The sequence below is a fragment of the Ovis aries genome, chromosome 3 (genome assembly GCF_016772045.2).
Source record: "Ovis aries strain OAR_USU_Benz2616 breed Rambouillet chromosome 3, ARS-UI_Ramb_v3.0, whole genome shotgun sequence".
Classification (NCBI taxonomy): Eukaryota; Metazoa; Chordata; class Mammalia; order Artiodactyla; family Bovidae; genus Ovis; species Ovis aries.
In genome coordinates, this window is record NC_056056.1 from 202,557,081 (window position 1) to 202,580,635 (window position 23,555).

Consider the following 23,555-nt stretch of genomic DNA (forward strand, 5'->3'; position numbering starts at 1 on the left):
ATTTTAAAATATTTTATGTTGTTCTAATTGGGCCTTTTGTAAAGTTTCATCATCTAATTCATATTCATATTCACTTATTCATAATAAGTGTTCTGTCTGTTGTCAAATATCATGAAGGCTTGAATTTACCTTGAAATGGCAGAATTACAGCTTTAACGAGAGCCCATAGAGGCCAGAAATCAACTGGAATATTTTTTCCCTGCCTGGTGGCTCGTTCAACATTTTCTTTGACCTGGTGCCAGATTTGTAAGTCAAAATGCCTCTATCAGGGAACCAAGGATTACATTTTAACCACTGTTTGAAAGCAAGCCTCTATTCATTGGTGCAAAACCAAAAGTCTGTGACCTTTAAACAAATGGTGAAGTAAAGTAGAGAAACGATGGGGCTTTCTAGCCATTTGATCCATGTCTTAGTACTTACCATCCTCAATAGGTCCTGACCTCAGTAAGCCTGGAGTCACTCTGTCTGAAATGCCACATATGCCAGTGTCCCTGTTCTGGGCGCCACTTATTGGGGTCCTTTAATGGACCAGAACCTGGTGGTCCAGAGTTGACGATAAGAAAGTGAAAGAGAGCCAGAGGGAGGGGGAGAGAGAGAGAGAGGAAGAAAGAAAGCAAGACGGGGACCCAAACTCTGATGGAGCAAAGGTGCTTTAATGATCTTTCTGTGAGTATGTATAGGCTGTTGTTCAAGAAATTTCTTTCAACAGTGATAAAGATCAGAAAACCAAACATATAGCAACTGTTACCAAGGGAACAAGGGATTAATAATGGTCACAAGGGCAGGAGACAATCCATATCTCAAGAAAGGGGATCGGGACTAAGCAGTTTTGTTGTAAAGAGAATGTTTACTAAAGGAGATTCAAGCCTGTCTCACATAATGACCTCAGTCCTGGGAGCAGCTTGTTGTTCCACTAGTTTCTGACGACAGAAACTGATAAGGAACAGAGTATTTATGAGAAACAGCATGTAGGAATCCTGTTAAACATTCCCTGACAAGGTGGCAAGGGGAAAAACCAGCCTTGCAAAGGGTCTTGCAGATCTTATTACAAAAGGCATTCTTTCAACATCTCTGTCTGGGACTTGACTATGGTTCCCACTGAATGTTGAAAACTGGTGTTTGTGGCCACTGGCTGGAATCCTCATCTAGTAACTGGGAGCATGAGCTAGCTGAATGTCGGGCCAGGAAGGGGCATTATTTTGTTCAATGTAGCAAGGAAAGGCACTGAAGGTGTTAAATTTGAAGAACCAAATGTGCTAACAGTGTTAACTTAGATGCTTTATTTTCTGTAGAAATAGAACCTATTTAAATTCAGCTCGCTGGAGAACCAGAGTAGTTGGATAATATCCATCTCTCAAACCTGAATTTTCTTAGTGATCCAGCGGTTCCAGTGAGAAGTTGTAGACATAGATGCTGTGAAAACAGGGGGTACCTGTTGGAGAACCTCCTTCAGACAGTGTGATGCAGCCTTCCTCCAAGACACATAGAGTTAGGCTAAGTGCTCATTCTCTAGCCATCTATGGTTGCCGAATTCCTTATCATTAGAGTAAAGCCAGGTTTCACCCCCACAGCCTCCTTTTCCACGTATCCTTATAGAGACCCTGCTATATATATTAAAGACACGGTCCTCGATGCTGAGAAATAACAGTGGTAAACGATTCAGACAGTCCCTGACCCCATGGGGCTTATGGTTGCCAGTAGAAATTAAACATGTTATTATTCCATTACAATTTCCATTCTAATTATATTCCAGTGTTGCTCAGTTACTAAGTCATGTTGGACTCTTTGTGACCCCACGGACTGCAGCACACCAGGCTTCCCTGTCCTTCACCATCTCCCAGAGTTTGGTCAAATTCATGTCCATTGAGTCAGTGATGCTATCTAATCATCTCATCTCCTGTCGCCGCCTTCTGCTTTTGCCTTCAATCTTTCGCAACATCAGGGTCTTTTCCAGTGAGTCAAATCCCCTTCAGGGATTAGAGCCTTGTCATGGCGAAGGGACTTGCATAACTCAGTGACGCTATGAGCCATGCTGTACAGGGCCACCAAGACAGACAGGTCATAATGAAGAGTTCTGACAAAACACGGCCCGCTGGAGGTGTAAAAGGTGAACCAAGTATTCTTGCCATGAGAACTCTAAGAACAAAAGGCAGAATATCATGGGGCATCTGTTTTAAACTGGGATCCTCTCTGAGGAAGTGACTTTTTAGGTTGAGACCTGTTGGATGAGTAGGAGTTCATCACGCAGAGAGAGGAAGGGAATCTCCCAGGCAGAGGGAGAGGCGGGTACAGAGGCTCTGCAGGAATGACCTGCATGGACAAAAATAGCAGAAGGCCAATGAGGAGGTGCTCTAGCGTGGCTGGCGAGGTAGGTAGACACTCGGTGGTGCCTGAGCCATCATAGGAAAGAGCTTGATGAATGACAGCTTTTAGGTGGGGGATTCATGAACATGATCAATTTATATAGAATGCTCAGGAAGATCTGGAGGAGCACGTGGCAACCCACTCCAGTGTTCTTGCCTGGAGAATCCCATGGACAGAGGAGCCTGGCGGGCTGCAGTCCTTGGGGTGGCATCGAGTCAGACACGACTGAGCACACGGCAGCACAAGTATACGTTCCCTGGGCAACACAACCTCATTCACAGCTTTGGTTACCCCTCTGCTGATGCGTCCCAACTGAGCCAGGCCCTGGCTGAGCTCCGGACCTGTTTGTCCAACTATACAGTGGACTGCTTGCTTGTCATAAGAGGCAAATGAACTGATGGATTTGTAAGCACCTTTCCAGCTCTTACTGGAGAGAGCTGGTCATTGGTTTCTCCATTTTCAAGAGAAACTGTATTGAATGACTTTTGGAGCATTCAGCCTTGTGACAAGTGTTAGACCACTGAGTGAAAGTCACTCAGTCATGTCTGACTCTTTGTGACGCCATGGACTATACAATCCATGGAATTCTCGGGGATCTTCCAACCCCAGGAATTGTGCAATTGCAGGCAGATTCTTTACCAGCTGAGCTATCAGGGAAGCCCCTAGACCAGAGTCTGGGGCGTTAAATTCTGGTTTCTAGTTTCAAACGCTTAGTAGCTGTATGTTGTTGTTCAGTCGCTAAATCATGTCTGACTCTTTGCGACCCCATGAACCACAGCATGCCAGGCCTCCCTGAACATCACCAACTCCCGGAGTCCATCCAAAGCCATGTCCATCAAGTCAGTGATGCTCCAGTCATCTCATCCTCTGTCATCCCCTTCTCCTCCTGCCCTCAATCTTTCCCAACATCAGGGTCTTTTCAGATGAGTCAGTTCTTCGCATGAGGTGGCCAAAGTACTGGAGTTTCAGCTTCGTCAAGGGACTCTCAGGAGTCTTCTCCAACACCACAGTTCAAAAAGCATCAATTCTTTGGCGCTCAGCTTTATAGTCCAACTCTCACATCCCTACATGACCACTGAAACCATAGCCTTGACTAGATGGACCTTTGTTGGCAAGTAATGTCTGAATATCTGCTGGGGGTGGTGTCATCTGCATATCTGAGGTTATTTCCAGCAATCTTGATTCCAGCTTGTGCTTCTTCCAGCCCAGCGTTTCATGATGTACTCTGCATATAAGTTAAATAAGCAGGGTGACAATATACAGCCTTGACGTATTCCTTTCCTATTTGGAACCAGTCTGTCGTTCTATGTCCAATTCTAACTGTTGCTTCCTGACCTGCATACAGGTTTCTCAAGAGGCAGATCAGGTGGTCTGGTATTCCCGTCTCTTTCAGAATTTTCCACAGTTTATTGTGATCCACACAGTCAAAGGCTTTGGCATAGTCAATAAAGCAGAAATCGATGTTTTTCTGGAACTCCCCTGCTTTTTTGATGATCCAGTGGATGTTGGCAATTTGATCTCTGGCTCCTCTACCTTTTCTAAAACCAGCTTGACCATCTGGAAGTTCACGGTTCACGTACTGCTGAAGCCTGACTTGGAGAATTTTAAGCATCACTTTACTGGCGTGTGAGATGAATGCAATTGTGTGGTAGTTTGAGCATTCTTTGGCATTGCCTTTCTTTGGGATTCGAATGAAAACTGACCTTTTCCAGTCCTGTGGCCACTGCTGAGTTTTCCAAATTTGCTGGCATATTGAGTGCAGCACTTTCACGGCATCATCTTTCAAGATTTGAAATAGCTCAACTGGAATTACATCACCTCCACTAGCTTTGTTCATAGTGATACTTCCTAAGGCCCACTTGACTTTACATTCCAGGATGTCTGGCTCTAGGTGAGTGATCACACCATCGTGATTTATCTAGGCCGTGAAGATCTTTTTTGTACAGTTCTTCTGTGTATTCTTGCCACCTCTTCTTAATATCTTCTGCTTCTGTTAGGTCCCTACCATTTCTGTCCTTTATTGTGCCAATCTTTGCATGAAATGTTCCCTTGGTATCTCTAATTTTCTTGAAGAGATCTCTAGTGTTTCCCATTCTGTTGTTTTCCTCTATTTCTTTGCATTTGATGGCTGAGGAAGGCTTTCTTATCTCTCCTTGCTATTCTTTGGACCTCTGCATTCAAATGGGTATAATATCTTTCTTTCTCTCCTTTGCTTTTTGCTTCTCTTCTTTTCACAGCTATTTGTAAGGCCTCCTCAGACAGCCATTTTGCTTTTTTGCATTTCTTTTTCTTGGGTATGATCTTGATCCCTGTCTCCTGTACGATGTCACGAACCTCCATCCATAGTTCATCAGGCCCTCTGTATATCAGATCTAGTCCCTTAAATCTATTTCTCATTTCCACTGTATAGTCATAAGAGATTTGATTTAGGTCATACCTGAATGGTCTAGTGGTTTTCCCTACTTTCTTCAGTTTTAGTCTGAATTTGGGCAATAAGGCGTTCATGAACTGAGCCACAGTCAGCTGACTGTCTTATTTTTGCTGACTGTATAGAGCTTGTCCATCTTTGTCTGCAAAGAATATAATCAATATGATTTCAGTGTTGAAAAAGAATATATATATATGTCTGACTCATTTTGCTGTACACTTGAAACTAACACAACATTGTAAATTGACTGTACTCCAATTAAGAAAAGAAAAGGCATGTATCATCATGCATCCAGTCCATAAGGGTAAAGTGTTATTTTGTGAAACTTTGCTTCAGACACGTATGTCCATGATAGGGCATGATGTAAAAATGGATTTCTTGTTCTGGATTCTGGGGTTTTTTTTTAGTTTGGAAGCACTGCTCTACTGTATGTTTGGGAATGCAAAATTATATCGCGTTTGTGTGTGTGTGCTCGGTCTTGTCTGACTCTTTGCATCCCCATGGACTGTAGTCCTCCAGGCTCTTCTGTCCGTGGGATTCTGCAGGCAAGAATACTGGAGTGGGTTGTCATTTTCTTCTCCAGGGGATCTTCCCAAGCCAGGGGTTGAACCGATGTCTTAGGTCTCCTGCACTGCCAGGCACGTTCTTTACCAGTTGAGCCACCAGGGAAGCCCAATATCATAATGAGACGTCAAAGGGCAAGGAGGAGCAAGAGGGCTGGAGGAGAGCTGTGTGGGTCTGTAGGGTAAAGATAATGACTTGAGCACAGAGACTCAATGCAGGAGGAGATCACTGCCAAGGAGGAAGTTTTGAAGGGGAAGTGACAGTGCAGCTGATTTCTCAGGGGATGTGCTTAGTGAGCCGGGCTGGGAAGAGGAGTCGTGACTGGGAGTACAGTGTGAACAGAGCTACTCTGATTCTTCTTGAAAGGCAGTCCTGCTACTAGATTGAGGCTAATCTTGGGGCCTCAGAGTTTTGTGGGATTGTCATTATAGTTGTTTGTTTCCTCCTTTGCCATTTTGTTTTCTCTTTTCCTGTGTGCATGCAAAGTCATATCCAACTATTTGCGACCCCTGTGGACTGTTGCATGCCAGGCTCCTCTGTTCATGGAATTGTCCCAGCAAGAAAACTAGAGTGGGTTGCCATTTCCTCCTCCAGGGGTCTTCCCAACCCAGAGATCAAACCCTGGTCTCCTGTGTCTCCTGCACTGGTTGGCAGATTCTTTACCCTTGAGCCACCTGGGAAGTCCTCTCTTTCCCTAGACCTCTTATTATTCAGATGTTGGATCTCTTGGCGTGATCCTTTTCCTTTTCTGTTTTCTACATCTTTGCCTTTTTACTTGACTTTCTAAAATATTTCCTTCAATTTTATCTTCCAACCTTTCTACCGAATTTTTTCACCTCTGTTATATTTTTAATTTCCCAGAGCTGTTTGATCTCAGACCATTCTGTTTTTACAGCATTCTGGGGCTGTTCTGGGTGGTTTGAGATGTAATATCTTCTATTATTTCTCTGAGAATGTTGATTATATGAGGTTTCATGTTCTTGATAAGGCATGATGTAAAAATATTTCTTGTTATGGATTGTGATTTTCTTTTTAAGTTTGAAGGCGCTGCTTTACAATATGGCAAAGGGTGAAACCAATACAACGCCAATCCCACAAAACCCTGAGGCCCCAAGACTAGCCTCAATCTAGTAGCAGGTCTGTAATTCAAGAAGAATCAGAGTAATTCAGTTCACACTGCACTCCCAGACGTGACTCCTCTTCCCAGCCCGTCTCACTAAGCGACACCCCCGTGCCCCTGAGAAATCAGCTGCTCTGTCACTTCCTCCCAAATCCTTCCTCGTTGGCAGCAATCCCCTCTCTGCTGTCTCTAGGTCTGTAAGAACTCTCAGAGTCCATTTCTTATGGTCCTTCATACTCCGGCCTGTCTCGTCCACTGTCACCAGAGTTGGGCTCATTATGGAACGTTCCTTAGCAGCTTGTGCCTCTTGTAACTGGACTTTTACTGCTTGTAGGGGCTTCCCTGGTGGCTCAGATGGTAAAGAATCTGCCTGCAATGTGGGAGACCTAGGATCGATCTCTGAGTCAGGAAGATCCCCTGGAGAAAGGAATAGCTACCCATACCAGTTTTCTTGTCTGGAGAATTCCCTGGACAGAGGCTACAGTCCCCTGGGTCACAAAGAGCCGGACACGACTGAGTGACTAACACTCTGAGAGTCATCACAGGTTGCTCCCTTACGCCTCTTCAGTGCTGTGCCTTCTCTGCCTCCAGGGAGATGTCTTCTACGAGGAGAGGGCCTGTGAAGGCGGGAAGTTTGCCACAGTGGAAGTGACAGATAAGCCTGTGGATGAGGCTCTGAGGGAGGCCATGCCGAAAGTCATGAAGTATGTGGGAGGCTCCAATGATAAGGGTGAGTGTCCCTGAAGGATGGGCTCCGGTCACGCGGGCCAGTGCTGCAGCCCCACGTCATCGATGGAAAACACAGGAAGGGCCCCCAGGACGCCTGTCACTTCCTGTTTTGGTGTCATGTGACCTTGCTGCACTGTGTGGGCAGGGGGGCTCTGGGGAGACCCGCTGACTTCATGCCCGCCCAGTAGCACTGAGTTCATGCTTCTCTCCCCTGTATGAAGACACATGCTTTGTTTGTTTGTTTGTTATTTTATTTAACCTTACAGTGCTTATCTTTGGATTGGTGAACTGGGTAAGGTGTGTCCATGGTAAGCCAGGCCACAGAACAAAGCCAACCTCTGACTTGAGACCTGGCCGAAAATCTCGTCAGCCCCCTAGTAGCTCAGATTCTGTGGGGTTCTGAAGATCAGTGAGTGATGAGTGTGGCTGGTCCCCAGCTCTGTTCTGGCAAATGAAGAGCCTGAGAGTTCTTAGTCCCCTTCTGAAACACTTGACAGCCCATGGGGATTCCCTGGCGGTCCAGTGCTTAATACTTAGTGGTTAATACTTAGTGCTCTCACTGCTGGGGTCCAGGATTTGATCCCGGGTCAGGGAACTAAGATCCTGCAAGCCACGTGGCATGGTCTAATAATAATAAGACCTGGTAGTCCATGCTGGCTGCCTCCCTGTTTTTATGATAAAATGAGAGGCCTGAAGTTTCAGTGTACCTGTTTGCATGTAAACCATATTTAAATAGGACTTTAATACTTAAGGGCTTCCCTTGTGGCTCAGGTGGTAAAGAATCCACCCACAATGTGGGAGACCTAGGTTCGATCCCTGGGTTGGGAAGATCCCCTGGAGAAGGAAAAGGCTACCCATTCAAGTATTCTGGCCTGGAGAATTCCATGGACTGTATAGCCATGGGGTCACAAAGAGTCGGACACGACTGAGCGACTTTCATTTAACTCTTAAGCTCTCTAACTTGGCCTGCACTTTAGAATCAGTACAAACCCAAAATGGTTCAGAGTACAAGATGAAAAAAAAATGTGTTTAATATTTAGGATATATCTCAAGTTGATAAATGAGAAAGAAGCTCGTATCAAGCTTAGTAATATTTGCTAGAACCAAAGAAATCAGGCTTTGGACATAAGTCGACCAGTAGGACACGAAGAAGTCTTTTCCTTCTTAGCGCTGCCATAAGTTTTCTTCAGAAGAAAATATGTGTAAAAATTATAAACTCATCAAACATTTTTGAAAATATCAAAACAGCACCCCAGTCCATCTTTTCTAATGTAATCATTGTCATCTTTGAATGTATTTTCAGGGCTTTTTAATAGGTTTTTAAAATGTAATCATCTTGGTGCCTCAGATGGTAAAGAATCTGCCCACAATGCAGGAGACCCAGTTTCAATCCCTAGGTCAGGAAGATCCCCTGGAGTAGCAAATAGCAACCCACTCCAGTATGCTTGTCTGGAGAATTCCATAGACAGAGGAGCCTGATGGGCTACAGTGCATGGAGTTGCAGAGTTGGGCATGACTGAGCGACTCACACACAATATGTAATCGTAGTGTTTGTGCAATATATCCTGTTTCTGTTCCCTATTTCATAATTATTTTCCACTGCAGCTAACTAGTCCTAAGCATGACTATTCATAGCTGAATTGTATTGCGTCATGTGCCTATGATTTACTTAGACATATTCCTCTTTTGAACATATCTCAGTTTTTCACAATTATAAGTTCTGCTGCAAGGAAAATCCTATTCCCTAAATAGCCTTTTTCATATTTTAGATTATTTCATTAAAATCAACAATTATGACTTCTCTGGTAGTATAGTTGTTAAGAATGCGCTTGCCAGTGCAGGCAAGTGGGGTGCCATGGGGCAGCTAAGCCCGTGCACAACAGCTACTTCAGCTCGTGTGCCCAGAGCCCATGCTCTGCAACAAGAGAAGCCCCTGCAATGAGAAGCCCGAGCATCGCCACTAGAGAGCAGCCCCCACTCTCTGCAACTAGAGAAAGCCCGTGCACAGCAGTGAAGACCCAACACAGCCAAAAATGGAAAATAGAAAATCAGCAATTAGACAGGAAGTACTCCGTTGTTGTTTAGTCGCTGTGTCCGATTCTTTTGCAACCCCGTGGACTGTAGCCCACGAGGATCCTCTGTCCATGGAATTTCCCAGGCAAGAATATTGGACTAGGCTGCCGGGGCATCTTCTCCAGGTACCTTCTCCAGGGGATCTTCCCGACCCAGGGGTCAAACATGCATCTCCTGCATTAGCAGGTGGATTCTTTACCACTGTACCACCTGGGAAGTAATTGGGTACTGATATATTTATAGTCTTGATATATATTGCGAAATAACTTTTTTCCAGACAAGTTTGAATCACTACCTTCCTACCTCTAGTATGTACAATTAAGAGGTTACTTTATATGTGTGTGTTGATACATGCTAATCCCTGAAATGCCTATTATAAATTTCAAGAACAACAAATATTGTCTTGAAAGAAGAATGAGACCAGCAGATGGTCCATGGGCCTGAGTAGGTTCTGTCTCTAAAACCCATGTCTCTCTGTGGTTTTGTGTTTCCAGGACTCGGAATGGGGATGACAGTTCCTATCTCCTTTGCTGTGTTCCCCAGTGACGATGGGAACCTACAGAATAGATTAAAAGTCTGGTTCCGGATTCCAAACAAGTTTCAAAGCGACCCGCCGGCTCCCAGTGATGACAGCATTAAGATCGAAGACAGGGAAGGCATCACTGTCTATTCCACGTAAGGAGACAATTCCTTGGTCATCCAAGGGTAGCACTTGATTTCCATAATCACTTCTTGAATAATCTGCCATGAACATTTGCATTTAAATTATTTTTTTCCAGTTTTGAGCTATAACTGATATATAATATTGTATTCAAGTGTATAACATAATGCTTTGATTACATATTTATGAAATGATTACCAATGGAAGTTAGCATCTTTCATTTGACAAAATTCCAAATCTTTCTCCTGAAATGAGAAATCTTAAGATCTACTCTCTTAAAAAAAAAAAAAAGATCCACTCTCTTAGTAACTTTCAAACATATAGTGCAACATACAGTGTGGTTAACTCGAGTCACTTTGCTATACCTTATATCCTCAGAGCTAATTTATTTTATAGCAGGATGTTTCTACCTTTTGACCACCTTTACCTGTATCTCCCACCCCCTCACCTCCCCACCCTATGGCAACCACCAGTCTGTTCTGTGTGTATATGAGTTCAGATTTTTTTTTTAATTCCACATATAAGTGAGATAATACAGTATTCCCCTATCTCTGTCTGTCCTATTTCATTTAGCATGATGCCTTCAAAGTTAATCCATATCATCACAAAAGGCAAGATTTCCTTCTTTCTATGGCTGCATAATATTTCATCGTACATATATTCCACATCTTCTTTATCCATTCATCTGTCTGTTCAGTTCAGTTCAGTCGCTCAGTCGTGTCCGACTCTTTGTGACCCCATGAATTGCAGCACACCAGGCCTCCCTGTCCATCACCAACTCCCGGAGTTCACTCAGACTCGCATCCATCGAGTCCGTGATGCCATCCAGCCATCTCATCCTCTGTCGTCCCCTTCTCCTCCTGCCCCCAATCCCTCCCAGCATCAGAGTCTTTTCCAATGAGTCAACACTTCGCATGAGGTGGCCAAAGTACTGGAGTTTCAGCTTTAGCATCATTCCTTCCAAAGAACACCCAGGGCTGATCTCCTTTAGAATGGACTGGTTGGATCCCCTTGCAGTCCAAGGGACTCTCAAAAGTCTTGGCTGTTGGTAAATTGGCACTCCTTTGAACATAGGGGAGCCACTATCTCTTCAAGTTAGTGGTTTCATTTCCTTCAGATATATACCCAGAAGTGGAATTGCTCGATCATGTGGTTCTATTTTTAACTTTTTTGAGGAACTTCCATACTGTTTTCTATAATGGCTGCACCATTTACATTCCCACCAGCTTTACACAAGGATTCCCTTTTCTCTACACTTGTTACTTCTTGTCTTTTTCATAGTAGCTATTCTAACAAATGTGAAGTGACGTTTCGTTGTGGCTTTGATTTGCATTCCCCTGCTGACTAGTGATGTTGAACACCTTATTATATACCTTTTGCCCATTTGTATGTCTTCTTTGGAAAAATGTCTATTCAGATCCTCTGCCCATTTTTTTAGTTAGATTGTTTGGAGTTTTTTAGTCTCAAGTTATAGGAGTTTTTACCATATACTGGATATTAACCCATTACATATATATGATTTGCAAACAGTTTCTCCTGCTTAACAGTTTGCCTTTTTCCTTTGCTGTGCAGAAGCTTTTTAGTTTGATGTAGTCTCACTTGTTTAGTTTTGCTTTGTTGCCTGTGTTTTTGGTGTCAAATACCAAAAAAAACAACATCATTGTCAAGACTGGTGTCAAGGAGGCTACCCTCTATGGCTTCTTCTAGGAATTTTACAGTTTCAGGTCTTATGTTCAAGTCTTTTATGTACTTTGAGTTGATTTTTGTGTATGGTATAAAATAGTGGTCCAGGGCCTTGCCTGGTGGTCCATTGGTTAAGTCTTGATGCTTCCATTGCAGGGAACATGAGTTTGATCCCCGGTGGGGGAACTAAGATTCCACACGCCACACAGTGTGGGCAAAAGTTTTTTAAAAAAAAAAGTGGTCCATTTTCAGTATTTTGTATTTGACGTCCAGTTTTCCTAACACCATTTATTGAAGAGACTGTCCTTTCCCTGTTGTACATTCTCAGCTCTTTTGTTAAAAATTAGTTGGCCATATATGCATGGGTTTATTTTGGGGCGTTGTATTCTGGGCCGTTGATCTATGCATCTGTTTTTATGTCAATATCATACTGTTTTGATAATGATAGCTTTGTAATATAGCCTTGAAGGCAGGAAATGTTATGCCTTCAGCTTTGTTCTTGTTTCTCCAGATTCAGGGTCTTTTGTGGTTCCATACAAATTTTAAGATTTATTTCTGTTTAAAAAGAAAATTCCATTGGAATTTTGATAGGGATTGCATTTAATCTGTAGATTGCTTTGAGTTGTATGGATACTTGAACAATATTAGTTCTAACCCATGAGCCTGGAATCTTTTCATTTATTTTTGTCTTCTCCAGATTTTCCATTCATGTTTTATAGTTTTGGGTGTGAAAATCTTTCACTTCCTTGGTGAAATTTATTCCTGGGTATTTTGTTCTTTTTGATGCAATTGTAAATGGGACTGTTTCTTAACTTCTCTTTCGAAACTCATTGATGAATTAAGTAAGAAATACTGAGTACTAACAGTTTCTCTCAGAATTTCTTCAGCCTACAGCACACAAACATTTGCATTGTATCTAAGTAAACGCCTTTGTGTGCTGTGTGTGTGCTCAGTTGCTCAGTTGTGTCTGACTCTTTATAACCCCATGGACTATATAGCCCACAAGGCTTCTCTGTTCATGGAATTTCCCAGGCAAGAATACTGGATTGGGTTGCCATTTTCTTCTCCAGGGGATCTTCCTGACGCAGGGATCAAAGTCACGTCTCTTGTGTCTCTTGCATCAGCAGCCAGATTCTTTACCACTATGCCACCTGGGAAGCCCACGTGAATGCCTTTGTCTGTTGCCAAATTGGTGTGGATATAGAGAATATCCTCCCAACCCCAGCTGAAGCTGGACACCTGCAGTAGCCACAGCAGAATTCTGGGAGAATCAGAATATCTAGGTCAGTCTGTAGTTTGGGGTCGTGAACACCTAGGGAGCATAAGGGGCTGGAGATATCTCTAGCCCCCCTTGAACTCCCCACATTGCCCTTGAATGCCAGACGGGCAGGGAGTGTTATTCACAGTCTGTGGGCTTTTAGCAGGCCACACATGCATCCAATTGTTCTGGTGTTATTTCCAGGGCCTCACGTGGGGTCCAGGTCCCTTGACTATAGAGAACAACAGGTATGCGTGTTTTCATAATTTTATTCTTTAGGCCTCAGCCTCTCCTCAGAAGTCAAGTCTCTTCGGGATAATCAGTGACTTCCCATTTGCTAAAATCCTCCTGTGTGACAGGTGTGAAACCATGGACAGACGAGTGAGACCAGGAGCTTCACCAGGGTTCTGCTCTAGAACAACCTTGTGAAAAATATACAAATAAACTCCCACTGGACAGTTTTTGTCCACTCCTCGGGTCTCCAAACTTAGTTATTTATCTACCCTGCTCCAGCTCCACCCACAGGGGTGCAGCTTTCAACACTGCTGCTGCTGCTGCTAAGTCGCTTCAGTTGTATCCGACTCTGTGCGACCCCATAGACGGCAGCCCACCAGGCTCCCCCATCCCTGGGATCCTCCAGGCAAGAACACTGGAGTGGGTTCCCAATTCCTTCTCCGATGCATGAAAGTGAAAAGTGAAGGTGAAGTCGCTCAGTCGTGTCCGACTCTTCGCGACCCCATGGACTGCAGCCCACCAGGCTCCTCCGGTACACTAATGCTGAGAATGTAAGCTTGGCTGCTCTGGGCAGTCCTAGACTGGGTGATGCAGAGCCCCCCAGAGGACAATGTGTGCACTGCAGCTGGACAGCTGGAACTGGAACCTCCAACTCCCACCACAGTCCTCATTCAGACTTTGCAGCCTTCACTGCAGAGGCTGCAGAGAAAGCAAACTCTACTTAGAGAATGGCAAGATGATCTCTTCACATGGCAGGAAGTAAGATGGGGAAGCGGGGTGCCTGTTGTGCAAAATTTAGGGAGGCGCTCACTCTCACTGTTGTCTAGTACATATTAAACCCTGAGAGTGAAAGAAAAGTGAAAGTGTTAAGTCACTCAGTCGTGTCTGACTCCTTGTGACCCTGTGGACTGTAGCCCTCCAGGCTCCTCTGACCATGGAATTTCCCAGGCAGGAATACTAGAGTGGGTTGCCATTTCCTACTCCAGGGGATCTTCCCAACCCAGGGATCAAAACCAAGTCTCCTGCATTGCAAGCAGATTCCTTATCAACTGAGCCAGCAGGAAAGCCCTTATTAGCCAGAATACTTTGGTAAAGAGAACCTTCCCACATCTACTGTTTGGTTTCCCTAAGACAGAGTCACAAAGAGAAGGCCAGATACTTTCTCTTTAGCTTGATGCCTTCTCTTTATCAGTTTCCAGAATAATGACTTCTTTTCTTAACATCCTCCAAAGGGGAGATAGTGTTGATCTCTGCTTTCTGAGTATCAATATAAAGATATGAATTCAAACATAATTGATGTGTTTTAATTCTTTGCAGTTATTATTTTCATTGATGCTCAAATTTCCCATCTTTGGCCAGTGAGAGCCTCTTCAAGTTGGTTTCTTGGTCCTTTTGACATGACCCTGCTAATCTCCAGTAGCTTCCTTGGTTATTGGTAGGACAAGTTATTTTAAGCACATCTTAATGTTTCTTGCTCTAGAGCTGAAATTAGCCATTTCGCCAAGGAACCCTGCTACCCTATGATGGAAAAGGGACTCTTTAAAAGGTAATTTTCAAGCCAGGTCTGTGGAAGTTTCCTTTACTGCAATTTAAAGGAACTTCTCTCTTCTCTTAAACAGAGGAGAGTGTCTAGCATACCTTGGTGAATTTTTTTTTTAAACTTGTTTATTATCTCTGATGGGCTTTCTTGGATTTCAGTCCCTGGGTCGGGAAGATGCCCTGAAGAAGGGAATGGCACCCCACTGCAGTATTTTTGCCTGGAAAATTCCGTGGACAGAGGAACCTGGCGGGCTATAGTCTGTGGGGTCGCAAAGAGTCAGACATGGCTGAGCCACTAACACTGACTTTATCTTTGATGCTTTTAGTATCTGATCGTTCCTCCACTTGCCACTTGGTGTCACTGCATAGTCGAGTGTGCATTTAAAGGTGCCTTTCTGTGGAAGGCAGTTAAAGACATAGCCGAAGGCACAAGCACTGTTCCGAATACAGTGGGTGCCAACCCACTTCAGTCTTGTCAGCTTCTCTACGACCCTGTGAACTATAGCCTGCCAGGTTCCTCTGTCCATGGGATTCTCTAGGCAAGAATGCTGAAGTGGATTGCCATGCCTTCCTCACGGGAGGGATTGAACCTGTGTCTCCTTCAGCTCCTGCATTGGGCAGGCGGGTTCTATTCCACCAGTGCCACCCAGGAAACCCTTCAGATACATAGCGCATCCTTAACTCAGTCTTCCTGTTTTGTGACCTTGTGATGTCCATTGATTAGTAGTATGTACTAAAAAACAAATGCTGCTTTTTAAATGAATAGAAGTCTATGAGGAATTAAGAGTTAACAGCTGTTCCTCTGGTCTTTTACAAACTGGTGCTTACAGGGGGCTTTCGGTCATTCATTTCCAGGTGGATGAACCCAAATCAGCAGGGCTAGTGCTGCTGCCTTTTGTCCCAAGTTTCCTGGGAGGTATCGCCAAGTAAACCTCCTCTGCGCTGTGTGTGCCGTGTTCAGTTGCTTCCGTCGCTTCTGACTCTTTTCGACCCAAAGGACTATAGCCCGCCAGGCTCCTCTATCCATTGATTCTCCAGACAAGAGTACTGGAGTGGGTTGCCGTGCTCTCCTCCAGGGGATCTTCTCCACCCAGGGATCGAACCTGGGTCTCTTATTTCTCCTGCATTGGCAGCCAGGTTCTTTACCACTAGCGCCACCTGGGAAGCCCCCAGATCCCCATGCCCTAGTGCAACTCAAATTCCCTCCCACTGTGTTCTGAGCTCTGCCTTCCTAGAGGCCCCCTCCACCCTCCCCATCCCGTTCAGATCCATCCTGACTCCTCCGTCCTCCACATCAGTTGCTGGCCGAGTCCTCATCACCCCCTGCTGTGCATTCCCCTCCATCCTTAAGACCACAGTCTTCATCATCTCTTGCCTGAACTGTTGCAAGGCCTCTTGAGCATTCCTAGTTCTTCCACTTCTGCCCCTTCTGACTCGTCCCTTTGTCTCCTCCAGCCCTAAAGCTAAGGACCACCGATGGCACTACCGCCCCCTTCTGTTCGACTCTGGTTGTGGGCCTCGCCTGCCTCTGCCTGAGGCACACCCCGAGGTTGGGACCAAGCCCAGGGTAGTAGTAAAACCAGACGGGAGAGGGATAGGCTTTGGGCTGGGTCCCCGAAGGTTCCACCAGGCAGTGAATCCTACCGAGTAAAGAGCCCTGTCGTGGCACATGCTGTCCTCTACAACGCAGCCCCACTCCAGGGTTCCACCTGGCCTCAGAGCATCCCATCTCCACCTCCCAAAGCCCACTTACACCCACACGTACAGCATCCACGACCAGACCTTCACTCACTCACCCAGCGCCTCTCAGCCCCTCCCCAGTCTCTGCTCATTGGCAGGAATTGTGGTCCTATCCGTTGCCAGCAACACAAGAGATGCTCCAGCAATAACAGCTTGATGTCGCGTCCTCCTTAGCCTCCTCCCCTTCACGTTCCAAGTCGGAGCCAATCATTCCTTGCTCCTTGCCCCGAGAGCGTTCCGTAGGTACCTCCATTCTAATCTTTTCTCCTGCCCTGCACAATTTTTGTGTTTCTGTCCTGACCACTACAGTTGGACCTTGCCGGGGCAGAAGGACTTCCCCATCATCTTTACGGCTCTCTGTTGTCAAGCGCGTGTTTCCTGCTCGGTGATGCTCAACCTGTTAAGCCTGGCTCCGTCCGATCAAATGGAATGCCATATGATGTTACGCATCCTTCCCATTGACATGGAATTATCAGCTCTTTGTCTTAGGCTTCTCTTGCCTAGCATGGGAGCTTCCTGCGTAGCAGACTCTCCACAAATCTGTGCTGACCTGTAGACTGCGAAAGTTCTAGACTGAATGGTCAGGCTCAGAGTCATTCCATTTCTTCTCTCCCTCACTGCACTCCCTGAAAAATAACACTTGATCATTTTTTGAACTTTGGACCAGAGCTTCCATCTGCTAGCCCACCTTCATCATCCCCCTCCACCCCAACTCTTCCGGACCTTTTAGTCAGTTCCTTTTGTATTTCTGGAATCCAGGGTGTGTGTTTTCTTTCTCAGTTCCCATGGCAACCAAATTCTCAGGAATACTGAACTCTGACGTTGAATAAGATAAAAAAGACAGCCCTGGAGGTGAGCAGCTTTGAAGATGGAGACTTAGACTCTTGTTAACAGACTTGTATACAGTCTAATCTATAGACTTCTCATTTATTTCTTTTGAGGAGCTCAACGAGCTTACGAGCATTCCTCAACAGGTGCAAACATGCCTGTGGACTTGGAGAATGGGGCACCACACGGTTATCTTCCAGGTGCAGCGTGGAAGCTGAGCTCTGAGGAGTAAAGCAGCCAGAGCTGCTCCTTCACATCTTAGGGCCCCGGGCCTGGAAGGGTTTGGTGTCCTGGCTTATTTGTGCGGTTCTGTGGTGGAGGTTTGGGAGGGATGGTCAGACTGAAGGCAGGGAACACACATGGATCTTTCTGCAGCTCACCCAGCTTTGTTTGTTTCCTTGATGAAGCAATAGGGGAATTTTCATGCTCATTACGAGTGTCTCAGTCGGCCTGGGAATAAATATCAAGAGTCAAGGATTTTTATTCCGGTAATGAATGAAAGCGGAGAAGGCAATGGCACCCCACTCCAGTACTCTTGCCTGGAAAATCCCATGGACGGAGGAGCCTAGAAGGCTGCAGTCCATGGGGTCGCTGAGGGTCAGACACGACTGAGCGACTTCACTTTCACTTTTCTCTTTCATGCACTGGAAAAGGAAATGGCAACCCACTCCAGTGTTCTTGCCTGGAGAATCCCAGGGACGGGGGAGCCTGGTGGGCTGCCATCTATGGGGTGGCACAGAGTCGGAGACGACTGAAATGACTTAGCAATGAATGAAAGAATCCCTGAATGATGATGTTCTCCACATGACTCTGCTGAGTCTCCCTGGACTCAGACGGCTCCTTCTCAGTGGCCTTTTCTGAGTCCTCACCCTCCTCCCACCACCTGGGGATTAGGATTCCCGAGAACAGCGTGCCTGTTTGCTCATCACCTGGCCTTGTCTGCCTCTTGGCCATGACCGCAGCCAGCACTCACTCACCACGGGTGACGCCCGGGTGTCTGTCACTGGACTCATCTTTTTCCCCAATTGTTTCTCTGACTCTAGTTCTTCCCAGAGGCTGAGATTTCACAATGCCCTCCATGTGCTTAGGGGCACAGTGACTATTGCATGAATGTGGTTCATTCCTAAGAGACACCTTCATATCAACATGTCCCAAACCAGATGATGAACCCACCCACCCTTCCTCTCCAAAGGGACCCTTAAGAATCCCTCTTCTGGTTGGCGGCATCCGTTTCCACTCAGAGACTTAACTGGAAGCCCTCGAGAATCCTCCCTTCTCCCACCCCTCGCCCTGGCCTCCCCACCCTCCAACTCACATGCCAAACTTGCCTTTGTCCAGGCTTTCATTGTCTCACATTTGGCTGTTCCTAGCCTCCATGTCTCCCTTCCCCATCCCTCTACCACCTCCAAAAGGGGTCTCTTCAAACTGTAGTCTGATAATGGCAGTCCCTTAACCTTTTTTATGGGGGTGGGTGGGGAGGGCCACATCTTGTGGCATGCAGGAGTTTAGTTCACTGACCAGGGATCGAACCCATGCCCCTGCAGTGGAAGCACAATTCTTAACCACTGGACCATCAGGGAAGTCCCTAGTCCCTTAACTTTAAAACCCCTTCCATCTTTGTGTCTAAGGTCACGCTCAGAGTCCTTAGCATGACCTTCAACATGACCCTAGTCAGTCCACTTCCTTTGAATTCCCACCACTGTGCCCTTAGTAGGTGCTTCAGATTTTATTCTACAAGTTAGTGAATATGGAGGCCAGCAGATTCAGTGCCCTCATCTTTAGGTCTATCAGCCTAAAGATAACAACTTTGATTGTTTATCACAAAATTGTTCATTTAGCCAAGGGGTATAATATATGTGTTAGGTCAGAATATGCTGATGGACAAAGAATGACCAGGATCACTGCCCTCATGGGGCGTGAGTCTCCCTACCATGGAACTCAGACCATAAACAATAAATAATTTATATAGCATGTTAGAATAAATTATATAGTATTCAGTATGTTAGAAGGTGAGAAGTGCTGAATAAAGAAAAGGATAGGAAAGGAGGAAGAAAGAAACAGAGGGAGGAAGAGTAAGGGAAGAATGGGGAAGGGGAGTGCTATTAGACGATAAAAAGCATTTTGAGAGGAGGCCTCATTGAGAAAATGAGATTGTCATTTGAGCCAGGTCTTCGTTATTAGGCCCTGGGCTCTGGATCTTACTCTCAGTTGCCATCCTGGCCCTCAGCTTGGGAGTCAGGGAACGGAGCAGCTGTTGTGAGTGGACTGTAAAGCACAGTGACAACAACACCTGCTGTTTGCTGCGAGCTTCCTCTGTGATGGGCACGAGGCTGAGTCGTTTGCAGGGTCTTCTCATCTGTCATCTTCACAACAGTTTTCTGAGATTGACACCCTCATCCCTACTGAGCAGATGAAGGACCAGAAGGCTAGAGACATTAAAGCACTTCCCCAAGACCAGGAGCTAGACAGACAATAGCAGAGCTAGGATGTCTAGAGCCCACAACTATCCGTTTTGCCTCCAGCTGATGAATGAAGAAGGTTGAGGACCAACCACTACTTTGAGTGTTTCTAGAAACCAGTAGCTTAAAGAGCCAACATCGTCCATTTTCATAGAAAACAGCTCAGTATCAATATATGAGAGGGGGCCGCAGAGGCACCAAATTCCTGCCCCTCGCCCCGTTCAGCATTTGATTGGTTGCAGACAGGTGGTCCTCATCTATAGACATTCTTTGAAAATAAGCACAGCATCTTACGGGCTTTTATTGCCAAACTAGTACCTCCTTAATGTTCACCCTCTGTCTCCTCATCCAGTTTTATCTCACTGGAGCCTCGGTGAAGCTAGAACTCACCTTTCTCCATCAGCCTTACACTCTTTCTTGCATAGACTTGAAGAACTAACCGTCATGTCTCCCAAATTGGTCTCAGCCCTGTGTTCCATAGCTGTTACCTAGACACTGGAATAACCAGCTCCTTCAAGATGAAATCCTGGGTATTTGCAGATCACTAGCCCTGTGATGTACATGCTGAATGCTCAGCAAGCCTGACTAACCGCTCATAAAAGAGCAAAGCGTGAGTCAGAGAACCCCACCAAAAATAATGCATTTGGCCGAATCTTGGCTTGGTGTGGATTCAGGCCTTTGAGTCATAAAGCTCATTAGAAATGGGGATGTCCTTTGACTGTAATAAAGATTTTAGTGCAGCCCAGATTTAGAGTGGTATATTTAGGGGAGGTCGCAGGGTGAATCTTTGGAGTAGAGGCAATGACGTAAGGAGAGAGTCATAGTCTTGAAAAGATGAGCTTTATTGTTTCTCTGTCTCCACCTTCTGCCATCAAGAGAAATGCCTGATTTAGGAAAATTCTCTTTACTTACTAGAAAATGAAGGCTTTCCTGATTTGAGCAACAGAAGGGGTTCGTTGAATCTTCCCTGGTAGCTCAGATGGCAAAGAATCTGCCCACAATGCCGGAGACCCAGGTTCGATCCCTGGGTGGGGAAGATCCCCTGGAGTAGGAAATGGCAACCCACTTCAGTATGCTTGCCTGGAAAATTCTGTAGACAGAGGAGCCTGGTGGGCTACAGTCCATGGAGTCGCAAAGAGCCAGACATGACTGAGCAACTAACACAAACACACACACAAGGATTTATTGGGCTTCCCAGGTGGCGCTAGTGGTAAAGAACCCACCTGCCAATTCAAGAGACGTAAAAGACAGGGGTGTCAGAAAGATCCCCTAGAGGAGAGTATGGCAACCCATTTCAGTATTCTTGCCTGGAGAATCTCATGGACAGAGGAGCCTGGTGGGCTGCAGTCCATGAGGTCGCAAAGAGTCAGACATGACTGAGCAACTTAGCATGGATGCATGCAGGGATTTATTCCAAGTGATTTCTTGGCGCATGCTTCAAGCTTGCCTTGGAGCCCTCCCAGGGCTTCCTCGGGTCCCTATCTTTGGCTTCTCTGTATTTTAACAAAGCTGCTACTTGTCCCAGCTAGGATGTGTGAGAATCCAGTGCCCCATCTCCACCCTAACAACCCTGGTCCTCCCCCATCCCCTCCACCTCTCCCCCCACCCCCGCCCCAGCTGGAGACAGAGAGGCAGCTGGGGCAGCAGAGGGAGCTAGAGAAAACAATGAAGACTTAGCCTTGGGAAAAGTTGGCCTCCCATCTCTTGGGGAAATTTCAGGAAAGGAAAGGAAGCTCACCTTTAGTATAGTACTGGTTCCAGGAACCCCGCCATTACCAAAATCCAAGGATGCTCAAGTCCCTTATATAAAATGGCATATAATCCTTCTGTATACTTTAAATCATCTCTAGATTACTTATAATACCTATCACTATAAATGCTATGTAAATAGTTGATATGTGTCATTGTGCTCAGTCACCCAGTCATGTCTGACTCTTTGTGAACCTATGGGCAGACTGCAGCCCACCACGCTCCTCTGTCCATGGGATTCTCCAGGCAAGAATACTGGAGTGGATTGCTGCTTCCTCCTCCAGGGGATCTTCCTGGCCCAGGGATCAAACCCTTGTCTCCTAGGTCTCCTGCATTGCAGGGGGATTCTTTACCACTGAACCACCAAATAGTTGGTGGCAGGTGGCAAGTTGAAAGTTTTGCTTTTTGAAACTTTCTGGAAGGTTTTTTTTTTCCCCCTAAATATTTTCAGTCTGCCATTGATTGAGTCTGCAAGCCCAGAACCCACCAATACAGAGGGCCGATGGTACTGTGTTTCAGGTTCCGCATTAGTTTTTTTATACCCGTGCTTGTAGTTAATGTTCATAATTAGTTGGAAGGAAAGGGAAGCATACTCCAATTTTGGGTTCTCAGGTGGTGTTAGTGGTAAAGAACACACCTGCCAACGCAGGAGACATAAGAGACTCAGGTTCAGTCCCTGGGTCTGGAAGATCCCCTGGAGGAAGAAATAGCAACCCCTCCAGTATTCTTGCTGGGAAATCCCATGGACAAAGGAGCCTGGCAGGCTACAGTCCATGGGGTTGCAGAGAGTTCGACATGACTAAAGTGACTTAGCACGCATGCACCTGGATTTTACACAGGATGCTCTGAGGCTCAGTGAGCTTCAGTCCACCCCAGTAGGAAGGGGCAGATGTGAAATCTTACCACTATAGCCTACTTGTTGTAAATAAGAGTGATGAGTGACTTTTTTGGAAAAAAAAAATCCCCCCTCTCTCCGAGACTCTGCCCTTTCTTAACCTGCAACTTGCTCTGTGTCCCCAGGCAGTTTGGTGGTTACGCTAAGGCAGCTGATTACGCTGCCCAAGCCGCCCAGCTGCGGTCCGCCCTGGAGAGCACAGCCACGTACCAGACGGACTTCTACTTCTGCACTGGGTATGACCCTCCCATGAAGCCCTACGGACGTCGCAACGAGGTCTGGCTGGTGAAGAGCAGTGAATGAGTCATTGGCTGAACCCCGAGCTCCGAGGGCGTCTGCATCTGTGCCTACTTCCCCTGGGAGGAAGCAGCGCCCCCGTGCCGCTCCAGCAGAACCAACTTCCCTTCAGAGCCAGTCACTGCCAGTTTCCTGAGATAAGCACGGTCCAGATGCTGAGGCTCTGTTTCTCTTGGTGGGAAATAATGTACCCACGATACACGTGCATTCTTCTAACGCATGTGTCTATAATTGACTTATAGACAATTCAGTGGTAGGCCAGAAAAACCCAGCAGCATTTTTCCAGCTCTCTGGATCCCCTAAAAACAGATTTTTAAAATGTAAAATGAAAACTGTATTTTTGTCAATCCACAAAGAAGTGTGATTTATGCGTGATCTTTCGTATGTAATTCTTAGAAGAGCTTTCTTTAAAAAGAAACCAAAAATAAAGATCTTTGCCTTGAAACAGCTAAAACAAATCCTGTTGTTGTTTAGTCGCTTTCTCTTCTATCCCCAGAAACCCCAAACAGTGGAGCATCCTCAGATGACGAAAGGAGGACTTTCAGTCTCCTGCCCCATGGTGAGGACACAAGTAATGGGGTGGCAAACAGAGAATGAAGAAAAGACAGGGACAGCAGCCAGGGAAATATCAATAGGTTGTGTATCTTCATTCTGGATTAAATAGTGAAAAATGGAACAGAGACCAAGGTGACTGATTGTCAAGCTGTGGCCTAGTAAAGCAGTCTTTTTTCCCAACTTCAGCCCCCTTGCTTGTCTGCATATTTCCCAAAATAGAGGCTGATGAGAAGACCTTGCTCATCCCTCTCCTCCTCTTACCGGGGCCTACAGTAGAACATATGGCCAGTATTTTAGATTGAGATTGTTGTGTGATTAAGTTGCAAAACAGTAGACAGTAGAGATATTAGCAAATATTCAAACTGTGCTCTAGATGGAA

General features: G+C 45.7%; 1 protein-coding gene across 1 annotated transcript in view; it reads left to right on the forward strand.

Annotated features, from left to right (window-relative positions):
• HEBP1 (heme binding protein 1) overlaps positions 1-23,079 on the forward strand; it is a 37,912-nt gene extending 14,833 nt beyond the window's left edge. Inside the window, exons 2-4 of the mRNA XM_004006844.6 lie at positions 7,068-7,206; positions 9,773-9,953; positions 22,450-23,079. Coding sequence (XP_004006893.1) covers positions 7,068-7,206; positions 9,773-9,953; positions 22,450-22,627 — 498 coding nt within the window. The 3' untranslated portion in view covers positions 22,628-23,079. The remainder of the gene's footprint in view (positions 1-7,067; positions 7,207-9,772; positions 9,954-22,449) is intronic.
• Positions 23,080-23,555: the final 476 nt, after the last annotated feature.